The sequence below is a fragment of the Thermobia domestica genome, chromosome 10, assembly GCF_964235325.1.
Source record: "Thermobia domestica chromosome 10, izTheDome1.hap1.1, whole genome shotgun sequence".
Lineage (NCBI taxonomy): Eukaryota > Metazoa > Arthropoda > Insecta > Zygentoma > Lepismatidae > Thermobia > Thermobia domestica.
In genome coordinates this window covers 73,769,757-73,788,429 of record NC_137463.1, presented here as the reverse complement: position 1 = coordinate 73,788,429, position 18,673 = coordinate 73,769,757, and the positions used below count along the sequence as shown (strand labels likewise).

General features: G+C 34.9%; 1 protein-coding gene across 1 annotated transcript in view; it reads left to right on the top strand.

The window, feature by feature from the left end:
• dlt (codanin-1 like protein dlt) overlaps positions 1-18,673 on the top strand; it is a 60,390-nt gene that overhangs the window by 25,661 nt on the left and 16,056 nt on the right. Inside the window, exons 3-5 of the mRNA XM_081728108.1 lie at positions 3,613-5,666; positions 11,589-11,749; positions 16,629-17,330. Coding sequence (XP_081584234.1) covers positions 3,613-5,666; positions 11,589-11,749; positions 16,629-17,330 — 2,917 coding nt within the window. The remainder of the gene's footprint in view (positions 1-3,612; positions 5,667-11,588; positions 11,750-16,628; positions 17,331-18,673) is intronic.

The window sequence follows — 18,673 nt, the reverse complement described above, 5'->3', positions numbered from 1 at the left end:
AATTCTTTGTTTGGTATTGTGAAGTCCAGTCGTCTGTTCGATACGTACAGGGACTTAGATAAGCCTTCTAATTGTTTATATAAGTCGTTCCTATTGTAGCATATTTCTAATTATAAAAATCGTTCATATACACAAGCAATATTTGCAAAGCATAGCCCTACTTTTTAGAATTTTAATGACTAACTTAATGACAATGAAAAATATCAAAAATATAGACAATGAGCGAGATAGTGTCTATAAAATGCTAGTAAATGATCTAAAGAACTATTTTCAAATCTGTTCTTACTAGATCAGAAATTTTAGTGCGCAGTGCATGATGCCATAATTGTTTAGCACTTAAATTTCTGCACTTCAGAAAGGGGTTGAAAATAGTTATTAGCCCATGTAATACCATTTTGTAGATACTATTGGACACATGTCCTATATTTTTTTAATGTTCTTTATTATTATTATTCCTTTTGGCAAGTCCTGGAACTAATAAGGTTTTCTTTCTTTCCTTCTTAATTTTCAGTTTGGATTGGAAATGTTTCTTCCATGTTTCTCGATTTTCAGCTTCCTCTTTTAACTCCCAATATTTTCTTCTATTTGTCGAATCATCGATCACTTCTGTTCTTCCTATTCCTCGCTTTCCTTCCATCTGTCTTTGTATGGCGGTATGAAGAAGACAATTTATTCGCAAGATGTATCCAATCCAATTGACCTTCCTACGAAGAGGCTGGTTAAAAGCATCCTCTTTTCTCCTGTCCATTTTAAAACCTCGTTTTTTACTGTTTCTGCCCATTTTATCTTCATCTTCCTCCATTATATTTCGAAGCTCTGTGAATATTTCTTTAACTTATGTTATGCTGCTTGTAGATGATCCAAGAAAGCTTGAACAAGAACATTCAATACCTCAAATTTACACGTTCAAAGGAGTATTGTTCAAAACACTTGAACAAGAGTCTCGAATGAACTTGAAACAACTTTTACACGATCATAGAGATATTGAATCATGTTTTATATACTTGTTGATACATGGCAGTCCAAAGCGATTGTAACTATGAATACAAATGAAAGTGAAACTGTGTACTGATTTACTTCAGACTTGCGCATGAATAGCTATAATATTAGCATATCTTTCCTAACTTTCTGCAGGCATTTGTAATTTACTAGATTATATTAAATAATTTAGAAAACAGGTCAATTGATTTTGCAGCAAGCCCAACGAATTTTCAATAGGTATTTTGTCCCTTTTACATTAAACGCGGATTAGGTTAGCTGACGTTAAAAGAGTACAGTGCTGCTTAGATATAAAATCGTTCCCTAACCTATGCTTTTTAAAAATCTGATTCTTCAAATGGCGTGCTGATGACAGAATCACACTCAAAAAGAAAAATCGAACTGTTTCTTAAAATTGTGTGCATCACAAAAAGGCAATTGACTGCCTTTTGATGTTATTTATGCTATGGCATCGAAGACTGCAAACACAAGAAACCAAACGAAGCCATGAAAATATTTTTTCAGCTACTAGACTTACCGCCCATATCTGCATCAGACTTCCTTCACAAACCTATCCCTTATTTGGTACTAGTTAAGAATAGTCCGTCAAACGAATAGTAATTTTACTGTTAAAATGAGTGAGAGCGCATGAAGGAAGATTGTCTGAGATAATAATTTCCACTGTCGGAACATGCCTGTATAATGTATTCATGCCTGTATAATGTAGGAAACCAGTATTTTATGTTTAGAAGTTCAATGTTACCAGTATCAGATCATTACAAGGGCTATAATTGAGTTCAAATGAGTGAATACAATGTCAAGGGTTTGTTGCACTATTCTTATTTATATATGCTTCTTTTTCTTATGTATCTTGCACTATAACCTCCGTTTATGACGCGCCTGCTCCCTGCGGACGTACTCTCGCGTGGACCCCTTTCTATGATCCTGTCCTGACACGGTTAAATAGCATTCTCGATTTTAGGTGTTTTTATTATTATTATTATTATTATTTTATTCTCTTATATGTGGCATATGTCAGGATGCGCATTTGTACCTTATGAGAAAGCACTCGTAAAATTAATCTGCACGCGTGAAAGCAAGTTCTACCTTAAGAAATAACTTCTGAAATACTATCTGTGGATTCCGTGATAAAATTACATTACAATAGGATAACATGTAATCATTTGCAGGGGATTTCAGTTTTCGAGCATATTATCAATCTGTACGCAATTATTTGATATTATCCCAGATTAATAACAGTACAAAAAGTCTTGTTAAATCAAGAAATGTCAGTTATATATTTTTTATTTGATGGACTCCTTTCTTAATCTACACACGTTATTCTTGTATATTAAATTGTCAAATTAATACTTCTCATTGCCTAAAAATTTAACAATAGTTATGGGCATGCAAGCGCTGTAACTATATAAATCGTGTATATTATCAACAAAAAATACTAACAATATCTTCCAGTGCAGATATTAGCTTTTGTTTATTATTATAATACACACTTAGAACATCAGATAATTATGGGAAAGAATAATGAATAGATATTTATTCAACTGCCGCTCTGTCTCACAACGCCATCATACTTGTTTTGTATTTTCCTGCACTCAACTCGAGTGCAGATTGGCTATTGAATGCTCTTGAATTGAATTGTTTAGAACAGGACCGAAACGGAATTTCTTGAACGAAACTATTGAATTCAAGACAAAAACGTCAGTGCTGACATCTTTTTCATCAAATAGTCTTGAACGGTCTTGGACAAGTCTTGTTCAAAATTTCTTGCATCGTCTACAAGCAGTATAATGTCCAAATCTCTGAACCATAAAATCCAATACTCCATATATAGCACTTGACCAATTTCTTCCTTAGTCCAATATTAAGGCTGCTAATTAAGAGTGGCTTTTTCTTGTTGAATGCTTTTTTGGCTATGACAATTCTCAACCTGATCTCTTTGGTGCAGTACGCGTCCTTCGTCAAAATACTTCCCAGATATTTGCAATGATCGACGTCTTCAAGTACTCTTTGTTCTACTCTGACCTGTAAGAGTGCATTCCCACGGGATATTCTCATGACTTTCGGTTTTTCGATATTGATTTCCATTCCATATAGTTTTCCAGTGTCAACTATTCTGTCAATCATCTCTGTAATCTTTCTTCGGTTTTAGCTATAATAACCGTATCATCTGCATACCTGATCTTGTTAATGATCTGCCCTCCAATCTTGGAATCTCCAATTTCCATTAATGCTTCCTTCATTAAACATTCACTGTATACATACAGTGAATGTTTACAGTAAATGTTTTGCATTGTCTGTAAGTTATTCGATAAAATTTTAAAAAGTGGGATGAGTTTAATGAAGAACGTTAACAATACTAGACAGAATTCGTATTAATCTGTGGGCGAACTCGAAACTAAACTAGACGTTGTTAAACCCTTCATGTAATAGATTAAGACGTGAAGAGGGCGACAACCTGGTTCTCGAAACAAATCGTTGGAAAAATTATTCATAAGGCGCATAGGTAAATCTTTTGTTTGTAGTATTACAGTTTAATTATCTAACCGGTAAGTCTTGTAATTAATACATTATATGTATGTAATATTAAAATGTTTAATTGTATTATATTTCCAGAATTCTTACTAATTCTGCAAATAGTGGCAACGTTTCATCTAAGCAAATAAAAAAGGTGAAAGAAGTAGAAGGCAAAAATGATGCATCATTGGAACAAGGATTATTGGAAAATCGTGTCAGTCAGTTTCGGCAAAATGAAAGGAACGGAAGAAGAATTCAGTTATTTTCTCCAGTGTGTAACAGCCAAAATGAACATCAGAAAAAGCAGGAGTTCAACCTACTTGACAGGGACATAAATGCGTGTAAAGAAAGTAACGCGAACACCAATAGTGAAGAACAGATTAAGGGAAAAGTATCGCGAAAGAGTAGTGTCAGTGATACATCTGAATTCGAGAATACAGGAAGAGCGCCTAATAGAAACAGAAGAGCTCTGTCGGTTGAAAGTGATATTGTCTGTGTAAGCCAGGAAAAAGTGAATGTGTTACATCCGAAAAGAACTTCCTATTCACTTTCTCCAACACATGTTAGCGGTGTATCAGACAATGGAAGATTTCCAATGAAAGCTCGTAATTCCAAACAGTTCGGTAGTTTTTGCAATGGCATTGATAGTAAAGAGCATAAGAAAAAAGGACATCAAAGTTATACAGATTATAAAACACCTCATAGCATTAAATTAGGAGATTTTATTGTAAAAGATAAAAAGAACGCTAAGAAGAAAAGTTTGAGACAGTGTGTAAGTGATAATGTCTCCCCCTCAAGTGAACATCAGAACGTATTTAATATTGAAGACACAGAAGCCTTCCCTGACATCGGTGCAGTATGCAAAGAAAATAAGAAACATAAGCGAAGAATTAATCCTACGAGACTACCTACGAAGACTGTGGCTAATGATAATCAAAGCGAAAGGAGTCAAGAACCAGCTTTTGGGACCATGACGAGATCTTTCGTACAAAGTTCGAAATTTCAAGAAGCTGCTGAAGTTAGCAGTGTGAGTTTGGAAGAAGAAAGGAAATTACTAAGACAGGAGAAGCAGAAGCAACGTAGTTTGTGGGCTGGACTCAATAGTAGTAGTAAAAGTAATTTTATTTTGAGTACTCCACCAAGCACTCCTCCGAAATTGTCGTCACGAAGTTCATTGTGTTCTTCTGAATTTGTAGTACCAACTTTGAGCGAAGTGAAATATCAACAAGAGTTGGATGTTTTAGCGGACATTTATAGTTACGTTATCGATTGTAACATTGTACTGAATACACTGAGCGAAATGCATTTTCTTCTACAGTTACTTGTTGTGCAAGAGTATTTATCGTCGGAAGCGTTAACTGACTTCGATGAAAATAGTGAACTTCTATATTTAAATACAGTGCACAACTGTGTGTATTTTGCGACTGCCGTTTTAAATAAGCAGAGACATATTTTACAGTTATTGGACGTTACAAGTGTAAAAATGCTTAGTGAAAATCAGAGACTGTCTACATTTGTGCCAGATTTACGAGAATATTTAACTAAAGTGCTTGAGTGTAATACAACAAAGAAGAAAAGTTTAATATTAAAGTCTAGTATTAGTGGTGTATCATATCAAGCAGATACCGATAATAAACTCAATTTTCCATGTCAACAAGATTTCCATCTCTTCAGGAAACAGCGCGATTTGTTTTATGAGATACTTCATCTTTGGGAGTCGAAGCATATGTCTCCTGGATTTTCCTTCGGTCAACATCTTGCTGGTAAAGTGCAGAGCCTTCTGAATTTGCACAATGTTTCTGTCAACTACGTTCATTTTGCGCGATTATTTCAGTCCCAGTTGATTAATATGTGTAAAGGAGATAATGTGCAAGTGCCGGATAAGAGTGAATTTGGGAACACACACATCCTGAAGTCCTTGAAGCATATGGATCCAGAGAAATTGAAGAGATTGCAAGAAAGACTAGTTACACCTTTGAAGGTAACCTATGGAACATCTGCACCAACATTTCCTGGTTATCAAGAGTTCTTCAGAGATTTTATTATCCATGCGTCAAATCCAAAGTTCAATGAGCATTTGAAAGACAGCTTAATTTCGAAACTTGTCGAGTTGAATGAGGTGGAATTCACAGCATCAGAAGTAGAGGATACAGGTATGTTTAACGTTCAGAATAACAGAATAATTCTGTTCTTGATCAGGTATATTAAACCAGTGTTGTTACGAGTCTCCACTAAATTCATTAAAAATTTAAACTTTTTTTTTTTTTTTTTAATTAAGTCTAATGTGGCATCTCTAATATGTGAGAAGAACAAGTCCAGTAGCCTCGCAAATGGGCAGTTGAATACAATGGTTGCAATGTTGTCAGATTAGCTTAGCGTGTAATTCGCGCGTAATATATTTTAAATTATCATTACACCTGTATGTATGGAAGATGGATCGAAAGCACTAGATTTAAGGTTAATAGCATGCTTTTGACAAGGAACAAAAATATTTAGTCCAGTTCATTAAAATAATATGAATTCGGCTCATTTTTATAAATATACATTCGTTTAGTGATCATTTTAGTCTTGTACAGGTTGGTAGTAGACTTTTAGTATGGGAGCTGTCTGGCTCGACCCCAGAGTATATGAGGTAGTAGGCAACGTTTCTGCGGCAGGGTTTCAAAAAACCCAACCCACCGGGCCTATATGGGGTTTTTCGTTTTTTTTTTTTTTTTTTTTTTTTTTTTTTTTTTTTTTTTTTTTTTTTTTTAAATATTTCAATGTCTTTGGGGTAAAAGTGTTAAAATGTGATTTATATTTCAAGATTGTCATTGTCGCAACTTGCAACAATTTTCTGTTCACTACTGTTTTGAAAAAATGGCCGCCATTTTGAAATTTTACATTAGATCGCTGAGAAAATCTATACAGTAAATTTAGAATGTCTCTTGCTTCTACCCTCAAAATTTCAACTTAAAAGTCCGAAAATTGCATCCGTCGATACCTGCTAATTAAAAAATGGCCGCCATTTTGAAATTTTATGTTGGATCGCCGCCAAAATATATACTGCTAATTTAGAGTGTCTTGTGCTTCTACTCTGAAAATTTTTTATTTAAAAGATCGAAAATTGCGCTCTGTAGAGTAGATACCTGCTATTTTGAGAAAAAAAAGCCGCCATTTGAAATTTTACGTTGGTGTGCCGCCAAAATATATGTGGAAATTTAGTTTGTCTCGTGCTTGTACCCAGAAAATTTAAACTTATAAAACCGAAAGTTGTACCCCGTAATTTGTGTTTGATATAGGCAGACAAACGAACAAATGTAGATCGAGTCATCCCAGGAGCCTTAGTAACTTTCGCCAAATATGAATACCAAATATATTAATTTAAAACAAAGATATAATTCATGTATTATAAAATAAGTGTTTCAAAATGTTTTATATGGCAAATATTTTCCAGTATAAAATAAATGGTTTTATTGTTGAAGTTCACTTCTGATAATTTGCGCGTTCAATTACGGGAATTTCCAAGCACTAGCAAGACGGTTCTTTCCCGAAAATGAATTTAAAACAATTAACAATGAGATAATTCATATTTTATAAAATAAATGTTTCAAAATGTTTTAAGGGGCCGCGGTAGCTCAGTGGTAGAGCGCTCACCTCTGGTGCTTGGAGTCTCGGGTTCGATCCCAGCCCCCGCCAAGTGAACTTTGTGGTAGACAAACACCGTGTGCGTGGATTTCCTCGGGGTTGTCCCGTTTTCTCCCACTTTCTTCATTCCACCATTTCATTCATTACTCATCATCACCGTCTCCTCTAGCCTAACCGGCATAAGCGTAGGACGTAAAACTCAAAGATTTCATTTCATTTCATTTCAAAATGTCTTAAATATCTTCCAGCTTAAAATAAATAAGTAGTTTTATTGTTGAAGTATTCAATTCCGATGCTTTGTGTGTTCAATTGCGGGAATTTCCCTACCACTTTTTTCACGACGGGTTTTCCCCGAAAATGCAGTTACTTTACCGTTCATCGACACTTCCACTAGTACGGAAGTTTAAATTCAGTACTTTAAATAGTAGCGTTACATAGTCTTCGGAACACCGAGCATTAAGCTACTTAAATTTGACAAGAATTTTTACGCTATTCCTGATTGATTCTACAGAATGCTTATTTGAAGAGTAGCAACTAATGACTGAACTAAACTACTGTTGTTGTAAAACCAAATTTTACTGAAGAATACTTGGGTTGCCATCAAATGTATGAAATAATACTAAAAGTTTTACTAATGTATTTACATGTTTACTGGTGGTACAGGCACGTATGGCCTTAAACTAGTCAAACGTATGAAGGCTCAAGTCCCCCCGGCGTCGCCAAGTCGGCGAGCACACTGTTGACGGAAAGTATTTTCTAAAACATAAAATTGCATATTTTACTTCAAATAGGCTATAAACACAATCCATACATTAATTTGTCGTATAATTATCTCACCCTAAGGTAAACTTTTTTTATTCATTGAATGCACTCAAAACTTTATATAGGTGTAACGTTGAATGTTGTTGTGTACTTTAACATGAAAGCATCTAATTTGCCCAAGGAAAGTCCAAAATTTGATAAAAATCACTTTCAATGTGAATCACAAAAATCACCAATAATATACTAACAAAAAGCGCAAAAACCCAGGTGGGTTTTAAAGTTTTTTAAAGGTGGGTCCAACCCTGATCTGCAGGTTTTCTTGTGATTCCCTCACTTTCTTCCATATTCCACCAATTCTTCCATAATCATTCGTCATCTTTAGCGTAAAGGGCATAATCGTAAGATGTTGAACTAGATTTATTTTCCTTATTATTCGTTTTAGTTCGTATGAATTGAGGTGTTATATGACATGCTGTTATTGAAATGGATGTGTTTTAAGGAAGTTGAATTGTGTAAGTTTTAACAAAATTAATATCCTTGAGAGTTCGCATCACCGAATGAGAGCATTCTATTGTCTGCCTTTTTTTAAAAAAAAGCGCAGAAGATATGTTAATTTTTTGGTTTGTTTATTCAGTACGTATTTTTTCTATTTTCCTCAGTCGTTCAATATTTCTTAAATTACAGAAATAAACTTTCTGGTAAGTACACAGAAACATTTATTTTCACCTATGTAAAATCACTGTCAGGTCTTCTTTTTTAAAAATAATACTTACCCCGTAACTGTTTTATTTATTTATTTATTTACGTTAATGATCACGTGATTATTCTTTAGTACGACACAGCAAGATCCATTGGACTTACTTTTTGCAACTCACCTTGCTGAGGTACCGTACGTTAGCACCTAGGTATTTTAATGAAATTCACGAACGTACAAAAGGTCTGGGATTATATTAAATTCGAGGGTTCATTTAAATTTTCAAAATTTTGATCATTGGGCAAAACCGTCAGAGTGTAATCAATGAGAGCCATCCCATTTTGATCCCGAAACAAGATCGTCACAATCTTTGCCTACGTCTGGAACGTTTGGGTTCCTTTGTTGCTGGGATGACTTCTGACGCCATTCTGATCATACACGTTTCTCATATAACAACACCATTAAAGAATTGGCAAGTGCCTCTACATAGTCTTAACAAATTATTTTTCGTTGAAGTATCATAGGCTTGTTAAGGAATTTGGGAATCCATTTGTAACATATATTTCTGTAACCAACTGCATGTATCATACAAATGGCACTAGAAAAGTTTTGCAATACGACCTTATTTCTTATACAATTTCAAAGAACTTTCTACCACACATTACACATTTTTCCATTTTTCGAAACCAGTCGTCGAATAAACTCTGTCATCTTTCACCAGAGATCTCGGCACACCCATCGTCCTAAGTCCTTAGTACGGCGTCATCGCTTGTAAAACGCCTTCCTTTCAGTCTGGTCTCCACATGGGAGAACAACGCGAAGTCACAGGGAGCGAGATCTGGACTGTGCGGAGGGTGTTTTAACAGTTTTAATCCAGTGCTGGCCGAATACTGTGAACAAACTTTTGAACGGTGCGCTGCGCTGGAGCGTTCTCGTGGTGAAGAATCATGTACCCATCCTTGAGTTTGGGCGCAACTGTGTGAGAGCTGTAAGAACTTTGAAGCAGACATTCTTCGATATACCACTTCCCTGTGACTGTCTTCTGTGTTTCTAAGATAACTCGCTCGACAGTTCCTCGCACATTAAAAAATACCGCCACCATTCTCTTCTTCACTGATGTGGACTCTCGAATAGCCATGGGGGTCTCCTCATCTTCTAACACCCACATTTTGTTTTGAGCCTTGGTCGGGACGTCATAGTAATAGAGCCTAGTTTCGTTACCTTATACAATACTATTCACAGAAGATTTTGCATTTTTCTTTTTTAACATTTCACGGCACCATGAAATACGGTGTGCCATCTGCTCGTCGGTCAAGTCATGTGGTATCCCAAAGGTATAAAGCTTTCTTACTCAAAGGTGATCGCGGAGAATAGCACGAACTGCTGGTGCATTAATGTCTAAGCATACCTCTATTTGATGGTGTGTAACCTGTCTATCTGTCTTAAGCATTTTTCTTACTGCAGCAATGTTTTTTTCAGTCACAAGTGACAATGGCCGACCTGACCTTGGAGCGTCCTCGAGGCTGAAATTTCCTTTTTGAAACTCTCGGTACCACCTAAATATCGTTGACGATTAGGGTAATCCTCTCCAAGCACGAGCGTCATTTCCCCTAAACCTTGATCAACACTTAAACCATGTGTAAAATTGTAGCGCAAATTGCCCGTATTCAGTTTTGACCACGACTACATCTCCATCTCTTTTCACTAACACAACTGAAAATCAACTGACACTGAGACAATGACTAAAGCTTCTACAGTGTAGGTTTGGACATGTCTAAACACGCGCTAATTTTCAAACTCCTGTGATGATCCGTTCTGTTCTATTGCAAACTTTCCTAATACTAAAAGTACTGCGTTTATAACAGTGTAAGTCTTCGGTCATCGCAATGTGAAGATACCACTATTTCGAATCAATTCATCTAACCCGCTTATATTTGGATGTGTTAACACTGATAGAAGTCTTCCATTTATGAATTGATCGCAGACTGTTGATTCACCAGACTTCAATTATCGAAGCCATCTATGGATACTGCTGAGATCAATGCAGTCATCTTTACAACTCCCCTTGAAATAACAAGTTCTGTCTTCATCACTTTTTATAAGAAATTCGACCACAGCACACTGCTTAAAATTAACTACCTGTCACAGCAAAGAAATCAAAATAAACTTTAGCGTTTATGGCTAAAGAATTATAGTACATATAGGTAAAAATTCATTTGGCGAAACTTATTGACCGACCTTAATAGCAAAGCGTATTATTTTCTGTGTATTCATAAGTTTCTTCACTAATTTCAAACGATTTGTCGGATTTGAAATTAATGAGACAGCATACTAAACTATTAATAAATTTGGTTTGTGGTTCACTGACAAAGCAAGAAAATTGTCAATACGCACTGTTAGGTTTCAAAGGCATATTTTGTATGAAAATTAATGTTCAGATCATATTTACTATGAGAAGAGGATTATAATGTCTCACCTTCCCTATCAAAGACTTACACCTTTGTTAACACCAAATAATAATAATAATAGAAATAATTCCTTTCTTGTGTCCGCAGAATCTTGTTGTTAGTGACTGAGACTTGTAAATTTAACACGAAATGTAATTTATCAACACTAGAAATGCCGCTACGCAATTTATGTTTATATGAGTTGAAAGTAATAATTGAACTATTGGACAGTAAAAAAATTACTTTTTATTGAAATAAGTATAAATAAATAGTCACTCGCCTTGTATGTAGAATTTCTTTTTAGTTTATTATAATTGCTGTTCTTCCTGGAACCTTCTTAAATAAGAGTTCCTCTAGTTGCTCTTACCTCCTTACTGTTCATCCTCGAAGAGAACCAAAGTTAACTTCTGAGTACAAGGTAAGTGACTTTATTTATGAAAGATGTATCGTATAACATCCATTAGTAAATATTGAGATACGTATAATGCAAATTAGGTATAGTTGAAAATAATCTTATCTGTGCATATCTGTTTCATTTCTTTTAGATAATAAAGTAGACGAAGATACCAGGCAGGAATTCCTGACGTGTATTCTAACTTTAAGACTTTTAGCGAAGTTCCTTGGTTTTGTTGTATTCCTCCCGTACCAATCCTCAGTTAAAGAATCAGAGAGTATAATCGCAACTCAATGTGCAGTGCGATGCAAAGTAAGTTACAGTGACAGTTAATGTATTAAAATATTAATTTTCGATCTTTAAAATATAGTTGGAGTAAACACTTTTTATCTTACTAGTATATCAAAATACGGTAATCCATCAATGTAGGTACCTCTGTTTTGGTTGAAATGTGCATTTGAATTTATTTGACCTCGAACTGGTATTACATTAATTTTTTAACTATTTATTATTCAAAGTGAAAAGTTCACAATATTAAAACGGTAAGGAACAAGGACCATACACGTCGGCTAATGATGCAAGACATATCGAGATGTAAAGGTAAGAAGGTGAACGTAAATAATGAGAACGGGTGGCTGCTCAGACTGGATAATAATCCTAAACACTTTCACTTGTATTAGATTTCTAAATGATTTCCATGTACAGTTATCAATATTTATTATTAATTATTATTGGCATTTCCTTACTTTACAGAGTATTAGATTAAAGTAATATTGGCATTTTGTAGTGACAACTAAGATCTTTTCGTACGTTTTTGGCATCAAGAACGATCTTTACACTGTAGTAGGTCCTTAAATCTAGAGTATTGATTGATTTTGTGTTTACGTCCTTTGTCAACAGCTAGACTATACAACGTTTTCGGAAACAACAACAAAAATTTTGGAAAATGAATTTTCATATGAAAACATGAAAAAATTATAGATCACCGTGAGTGAGCAAATGGTTCATTTCGGAATTATAGCCCGCCGAAAATTGATCGGAACAGTATATAAAGGGTCATAACTCGAGAACGAAATATTAGGTAAAGATCAGGTAAAAGAAAATAGTGATTATTTTAATCCTAGTTTGTCCATTAATATACCAGTAGATATGCAGTATGTGCCAGTTTTCTGGTTCCTGATTTTATCATGTTTGCATAGGTAAAATACCTCCTGAACCCTCTGCGCTTCGAGGTTAACCCACCCCTGCTCTACATCTGCTGTTACATTATTGGAATCTAAGCTCGAAATAAGAAGATTGTTTTACCCGACTTTAACTCGATATTTTTTTCTCCAGTTACTGTCCTCCATTTTATCGTTTCAACCAATATTTTCGCGACCTATAGCTCTGAAATGATGTATTTGTGCAGCCAGATTGATTTGTAATTTTGCTTCATGATTTCATGTGAGAATTAACTTCCCAGGGTTTTGTTGTTGTTGTTTCCAAACACACTGTTGTATAGGACAAGAGTGCTGTTTAAAGTGATGTATGAACGATGTAGCGCATCCGAAGGTCTCTTGCACAGTACCTCGTGTATCAAAGGCACACGCAATAGCCACTAGACCAGGAAGGAGCTATTCCGAATAGGAACATCCCATATTAAGTTTCCAGTGTTCCCTAAAGTCAAGGTGTGCAGTTGACGGATATTGTGATATTAAAAAGAAACGAAAGATTTTATGCATCTTATGCGCCCATTTATTATGTTAGTCTGATAACGGTTTCGATAAATGCCGCTGGTCTCATTAATAAAATAAAATAAAAAAACAACCTTCCAGTTTGGAAATGTGACATCCTCCTGGTACTTTTCTAGTGTATTCCGTTCATTGTAAATTTGTAAGATCGTACCTTTAAAAATCCTGTACCTTTAAAAGTTGCAACAACAATTGTGGGCTGTAAATAGAAGTTGACATATAATTTCATTTTCTAGATCTATGAATTCATAGTGATAGTGTGGATTCAGTACTTTGTATTCTGCAAAGCTGTGATAAGACCATACCAAGTTACAATGGGTGAGAATACAATAAAAAGTGTACCAGGAAGATGTCACACTTTTAAGCGTGAACTTACTTTAATTTAGTATAAGTTAACAGCAGTTGTCGAAGCTATCAGATTAAAGTAATAATTCGGCGTATTACGTACTATTAGCCTTTATCATTGCCATTTTGAGCTGATAGGACGTTTGAATCCGAGAAAAGTACTGCCGGCAAACCTAAAACCACGTCGACAAAGCATTCGCATTAACCAGATCAGCAGAAAGAGTACTATTCAATGAAGTAGGTTCACTAGTTTCTTGTAATTCAAGAAACAAGTATGGTTTAATACAATGATCCTTAATATGCGGAATATAGGCCTAACTTTGTAAAATGAACTTTCGTATATTGACGAAAAAAAAAAAAAAAAACATCCATCATCTTGATCAAAAATTGAAGTAAGCTTATGCTTTACACTTTAGTTTGGAAAATTGTGGGTTCACCGAAATCACGTACTTATTTTCTTTAAGGGGTCGCTTGGCCCATCCCCCGTTTTTTTAATTTTAGTAAATAACTTAAAGGCAATGAAGAACATAAAATATTTAGAAAGTGAGCCAGATAATAACTGCAACATGCTGTTGCATGAGTCAGTAATTGTTTTCAGACTCTTCCGTATAATGTAAATTTTGGGTGCCCAACAATAATTTTGATCTAAATCTAACACCCAAATTTCTGATCTATATAGGAAAACGTTTGAAAACTGTTTAGCAGTTTGTTTAGTAGCATTTTGTAGATACTTAATGGCTCACATTCTACTTTTTACACACACTCACACACACACACACACACATATATATATATATATATATATATATATATATATATATATATATATATATATATATATATATATATTCTTCATTGTAACTAAATTCACTAAAATTCAGAAAAGTGTAAGTTAGCTTAGCGAAAATTCCTATCTAACCGAGTGCTGGAATAGTGCCTTTAGTTAAGTGAGGAATTTTACTGTAAAGGAATTTCTTGACTCATAGATAGAGAAACATATTTTATATTTTTAGATATGCGGTAGACACGTATCTATACTTGAAACGTAGTAAGTAATTATTATAACTGTGATAATTGTAACTCATTCATTGGGCACAAAAGGTAAAACAGTACTGTATGTATAATTATTTATTTATTTTTATTTCATTACGAAACATTTCACTAACGTAAATGTAGAAATATAGAGATAGTAAACCATAGGGATTACAATATAACAACACCTCCAACGTTTGGGAGGTGATTCCTGAGATAAGACGAAAAGTATAGACCAACCAATGCTTTCTTTCGGAGTTATAGGCTGCCGAAAACTTGAAAAAAATGAACTTTGAAAGTCCATAGCTCCAAAACTATGGGACTTACCATAGTCGAGTCAAGACCTTATTTAGGAACTAGTATGTGCCCTATCTAAATATCCATGTTTCAGAATCCTGCGGTGCTTCCGCAACAGTTTTTTGTAGAGGTAGTTTGTGAGTACTTCAAATTATATGACCGTAGCCATGCAGCCTCTACAAAAATTATTCCGTGAGTACCTTAGGATTCTGAAATATGTATTTTTGGATAGCGCACATACTATTTCCAAAGTGAAGTCTTGACTCAACTACGATAGGTCCCATAGTTTTGGAGCTGTGGACCTTCAAATTTCATTTTTCCTTCTAAATTATTCATTGCAGCTTTGGAAAATTCAAAATTGCTAATAAAATTCCAACTGACCAAAGCAATATATATATTTTAAGATAATATATGTTTGTGTTACAGTTTCGGCTATGTAACCGAGCCTTCCCCAGACACAGTATCTGAGGAAGGCTATGTTACATAGCCGAAACTGTAACATAAAAATATATAATCTTAAAATGTATACACTGTTTTGGTCACTTGGAGTTTCATTTTTCCATGTTTCCGGCAGCCTATAACTCTGAAAGGAAGCATTTGTGCCCCCAGGTTGGTCTATACTTTTCGTCTTATCTTGGTGTCAGGAATCACTTCCCAAACGTTGTCGGTGTTTTGAAATACCCTATATGTATATACAGGGTGTTAATGAACTATACCGACAAACTGTAAGAGGTGATTCCTCACATCAAAATAAGGGAAAAAGTTCATATGGACCTATGGCGAAAAGTCCATAGTTTCAGAGCTAGGACTGTCCAAAATCGCGAAAACGTTAAATTTCAATAGGCCCTATTTCGAATTCCAGAAACTGTGGATGGTAGTTCTTATCAGCGTAAAGGAAGCCACCCATACACAATCCAAGTGTGCACATTTCATCAATTGTCAATAGGTGTAGAGTGTATTCCCTACAGGGTGTAATTCTCAGATATGCTCTCAACAGAGTTTTCAGATATACCCTGATTTCAAGGAGGGTCCAAAGTAGGCAGGAGGGAAGCCTTAACAAAAATGGACATCTAGTGCTTCGGAGGAAAGGTGGAACCGGTAGCTCCATATTTCGTTGTGTTTGGAATAACGTGTGATAAGTATTTCGTCACGGTATATTTCACGTTGACTTCACTTACAAGCGTGAAAGAAAACATCTCACCATGCGTTTTTCAGAGTACAAGAGACCGTGCTGCTGACGATCCTTAACATTTCCGACACCGCGCCATAGGATTCCGTGTTCACTGCTATCAAGGCTTACCGTTTGTCTACTTTGGACCAATCATAAAATCAGAGCATATCTCAAAATTCGGTTTATTGGCATGTCTGGGAATTTCACCCTGCACGGAATACTCTGTACACCCATTGAACATTAATGAAATATGCATTTTTGGATTGCGTATGCGTGACTTCCTCTACGCTGATAAGGACCACCATCCACAGTCTCGAATTCAAGATAGGGCCTCTTGAAATGTGGCTTTTTCGTGAATTTGGACAGCCCTAGCTCTGAAACTATGCAGTTTTCGCCATAGGTCCATATGAATTTTTTCTCTTATTTTGATGTGAGAAATCACCTCTTATAGTTTGTCGGTATAGTTCATTAACACCCTATATATATATATATATATATATATATATATATCATTGACATTGTGTTAATTTTTACCTTGTCCTAATAATTGTTAAACAAATTGTTTGTGATTATCTGTAACTGTTTTGGTTCTAAACCGTTTCTGTTTCTTTTGTAGGTCTCTCCAGCATTAGATGTGCGACAGTATATAAATGAATCTGTGGAAAAGAAGACGTTAATTCATACCTTACCGTGGATTGTTGAGTACTTATCAATGATGGATTTCGTATCAGTGCATCTTCCGTATTATGAATCAGTGTTTATATTGCTGATTTACATATATCAAAACATTCTTGTGTTTAAGAAAGTTGAATGCGGTACGACTGGAAGCAGATTTCAGTTACCGCCGTTTTCAGTTTTGTTTCTTAGAGTATGTCTAGGATGGCTTTTTGAACTTCCTAACTTTCCTGAAGAGTTGTTTTACATGTTGTACACGAAATTAACAACAGTTTCTTTACGTTATACAGACTGTACCAGTATGGCTATGTTAAATAGACGCAGCAGCTTCGGTGATTTGAATAAGAGTGGCGAGGTTTCCAATACGAGCATGTGCAGTATTGTTTGCTCTAAAATGTCTGAATGTAATTTAGAAAAGGAAGATAGTGATAAGTTAGAATGTAGTAGGGACAGTAGTAATGCTGCAATAGATTCATTGGATGTTATTGATACTGAAGTGTTATATTTGTGCTACCCTTTCTTGACGCAGCTAAAAGTATTGCTTTTGGAATCGGGAACTAATTCATTTAGTCCAAATCCTGCCCGACATATAACTCCCATTGCAGCCTGTGATCAACCTTCATCATCAGCGCGAAACTTACAGGTATTGTTCTATTTACGACTAAAAACGACGAAACTTAAATAATTAAAATATTCTCATAGTTAGCACTCATCATACACACTAAAAAGTTTAACCATTCATGGTCAAGGCCAATTAATTTATTAAGGTTTTCATCATTTTTTTTTTTTACAGTAAAAAGAGAAATCCACGCGTCAGGAGAATAGCAGCGATGCCAGAATGACATAATGTTTTAATTTTGTGCTCATAACTGGCAGTCAGAGACTCACATAACCTTAAACGTTGAAACGAGGATCATCTTCAACTATGGCTAAAAAGTAAAGAAGTCAGAGCGTAAAACAAAATTTAAAATTGTTTTACATAAAGAATAAGGAGAACATAAAATAATAAAGCGACAGAGATATGTATGAGATAATACTGAGTTTTAATTATTAGATTCATACAAACGTATGTAATATATTGTGTATTTTACAGAATGATATATAACAGTAACATCACAGTCGTTCAGTCTAATTTAAATTCATATTTGCAGGTGCGAAACTAGGAACATGATATCTTAAACAATATAGCTTATGACACAAATTCTATCCTGAAACTCGACGGCTACTAGACAAGAAGCCTGAAAATAAACATACCGTTTCATCATACAAGCTTTGTTTGAAAGTTTAAATGTAATGCATTTGATATATTTTTCTCAACTTCTATAAAACAAGTTTTGGCTAAAATGGTGTGACTTTTATCTGTGTTCAATAATAAATGTAAGAGACCGATCATTAGCTTTCACAATACTATTGAAGCAAATGTACTATTAAATTTAAAACGTGCGGTTTTAAAAGAACTTAGAGTACTAGTTTACCATTCTATACTTAAAATTTATAGAACCCACGCTGTCCTTTTACAATAATTTCTGGCTGTGGAAGAACTTCCGTAACTTCATGAACATCACAACTGTAAGTAATACCATTGAGATTCCTCTTCCATAGTCTCATGTTTTTATTACACTGAATAAGATACTCAACATTCACTTCACCATCCTCCCCATCACTTCTACACAGTGCAATGTACTGAAATGATCTTTTTCTACACTTTATATTAACGCGAATAAATTGTCCCTCGTTAATGTGTCCCAAAGTAGAAACGTTTGCACAAGATGCATCATCATCACTACTGTAAACGTCTTCAACTCTTGAGTTTCTCTTTGGTTGGAATTTGAGAATTAGATAGTGGACTAATTCATAATCAGAACAATAGTCAGTACGATCAAAACGATATAGCATTCTCATATTGAGCAATCGTCTGTTATTTGTGTCCTTTTCAGTGACCACTTGAGTACAGACAGGGCTCCTTTAATTTTTTTATCTTTCTCC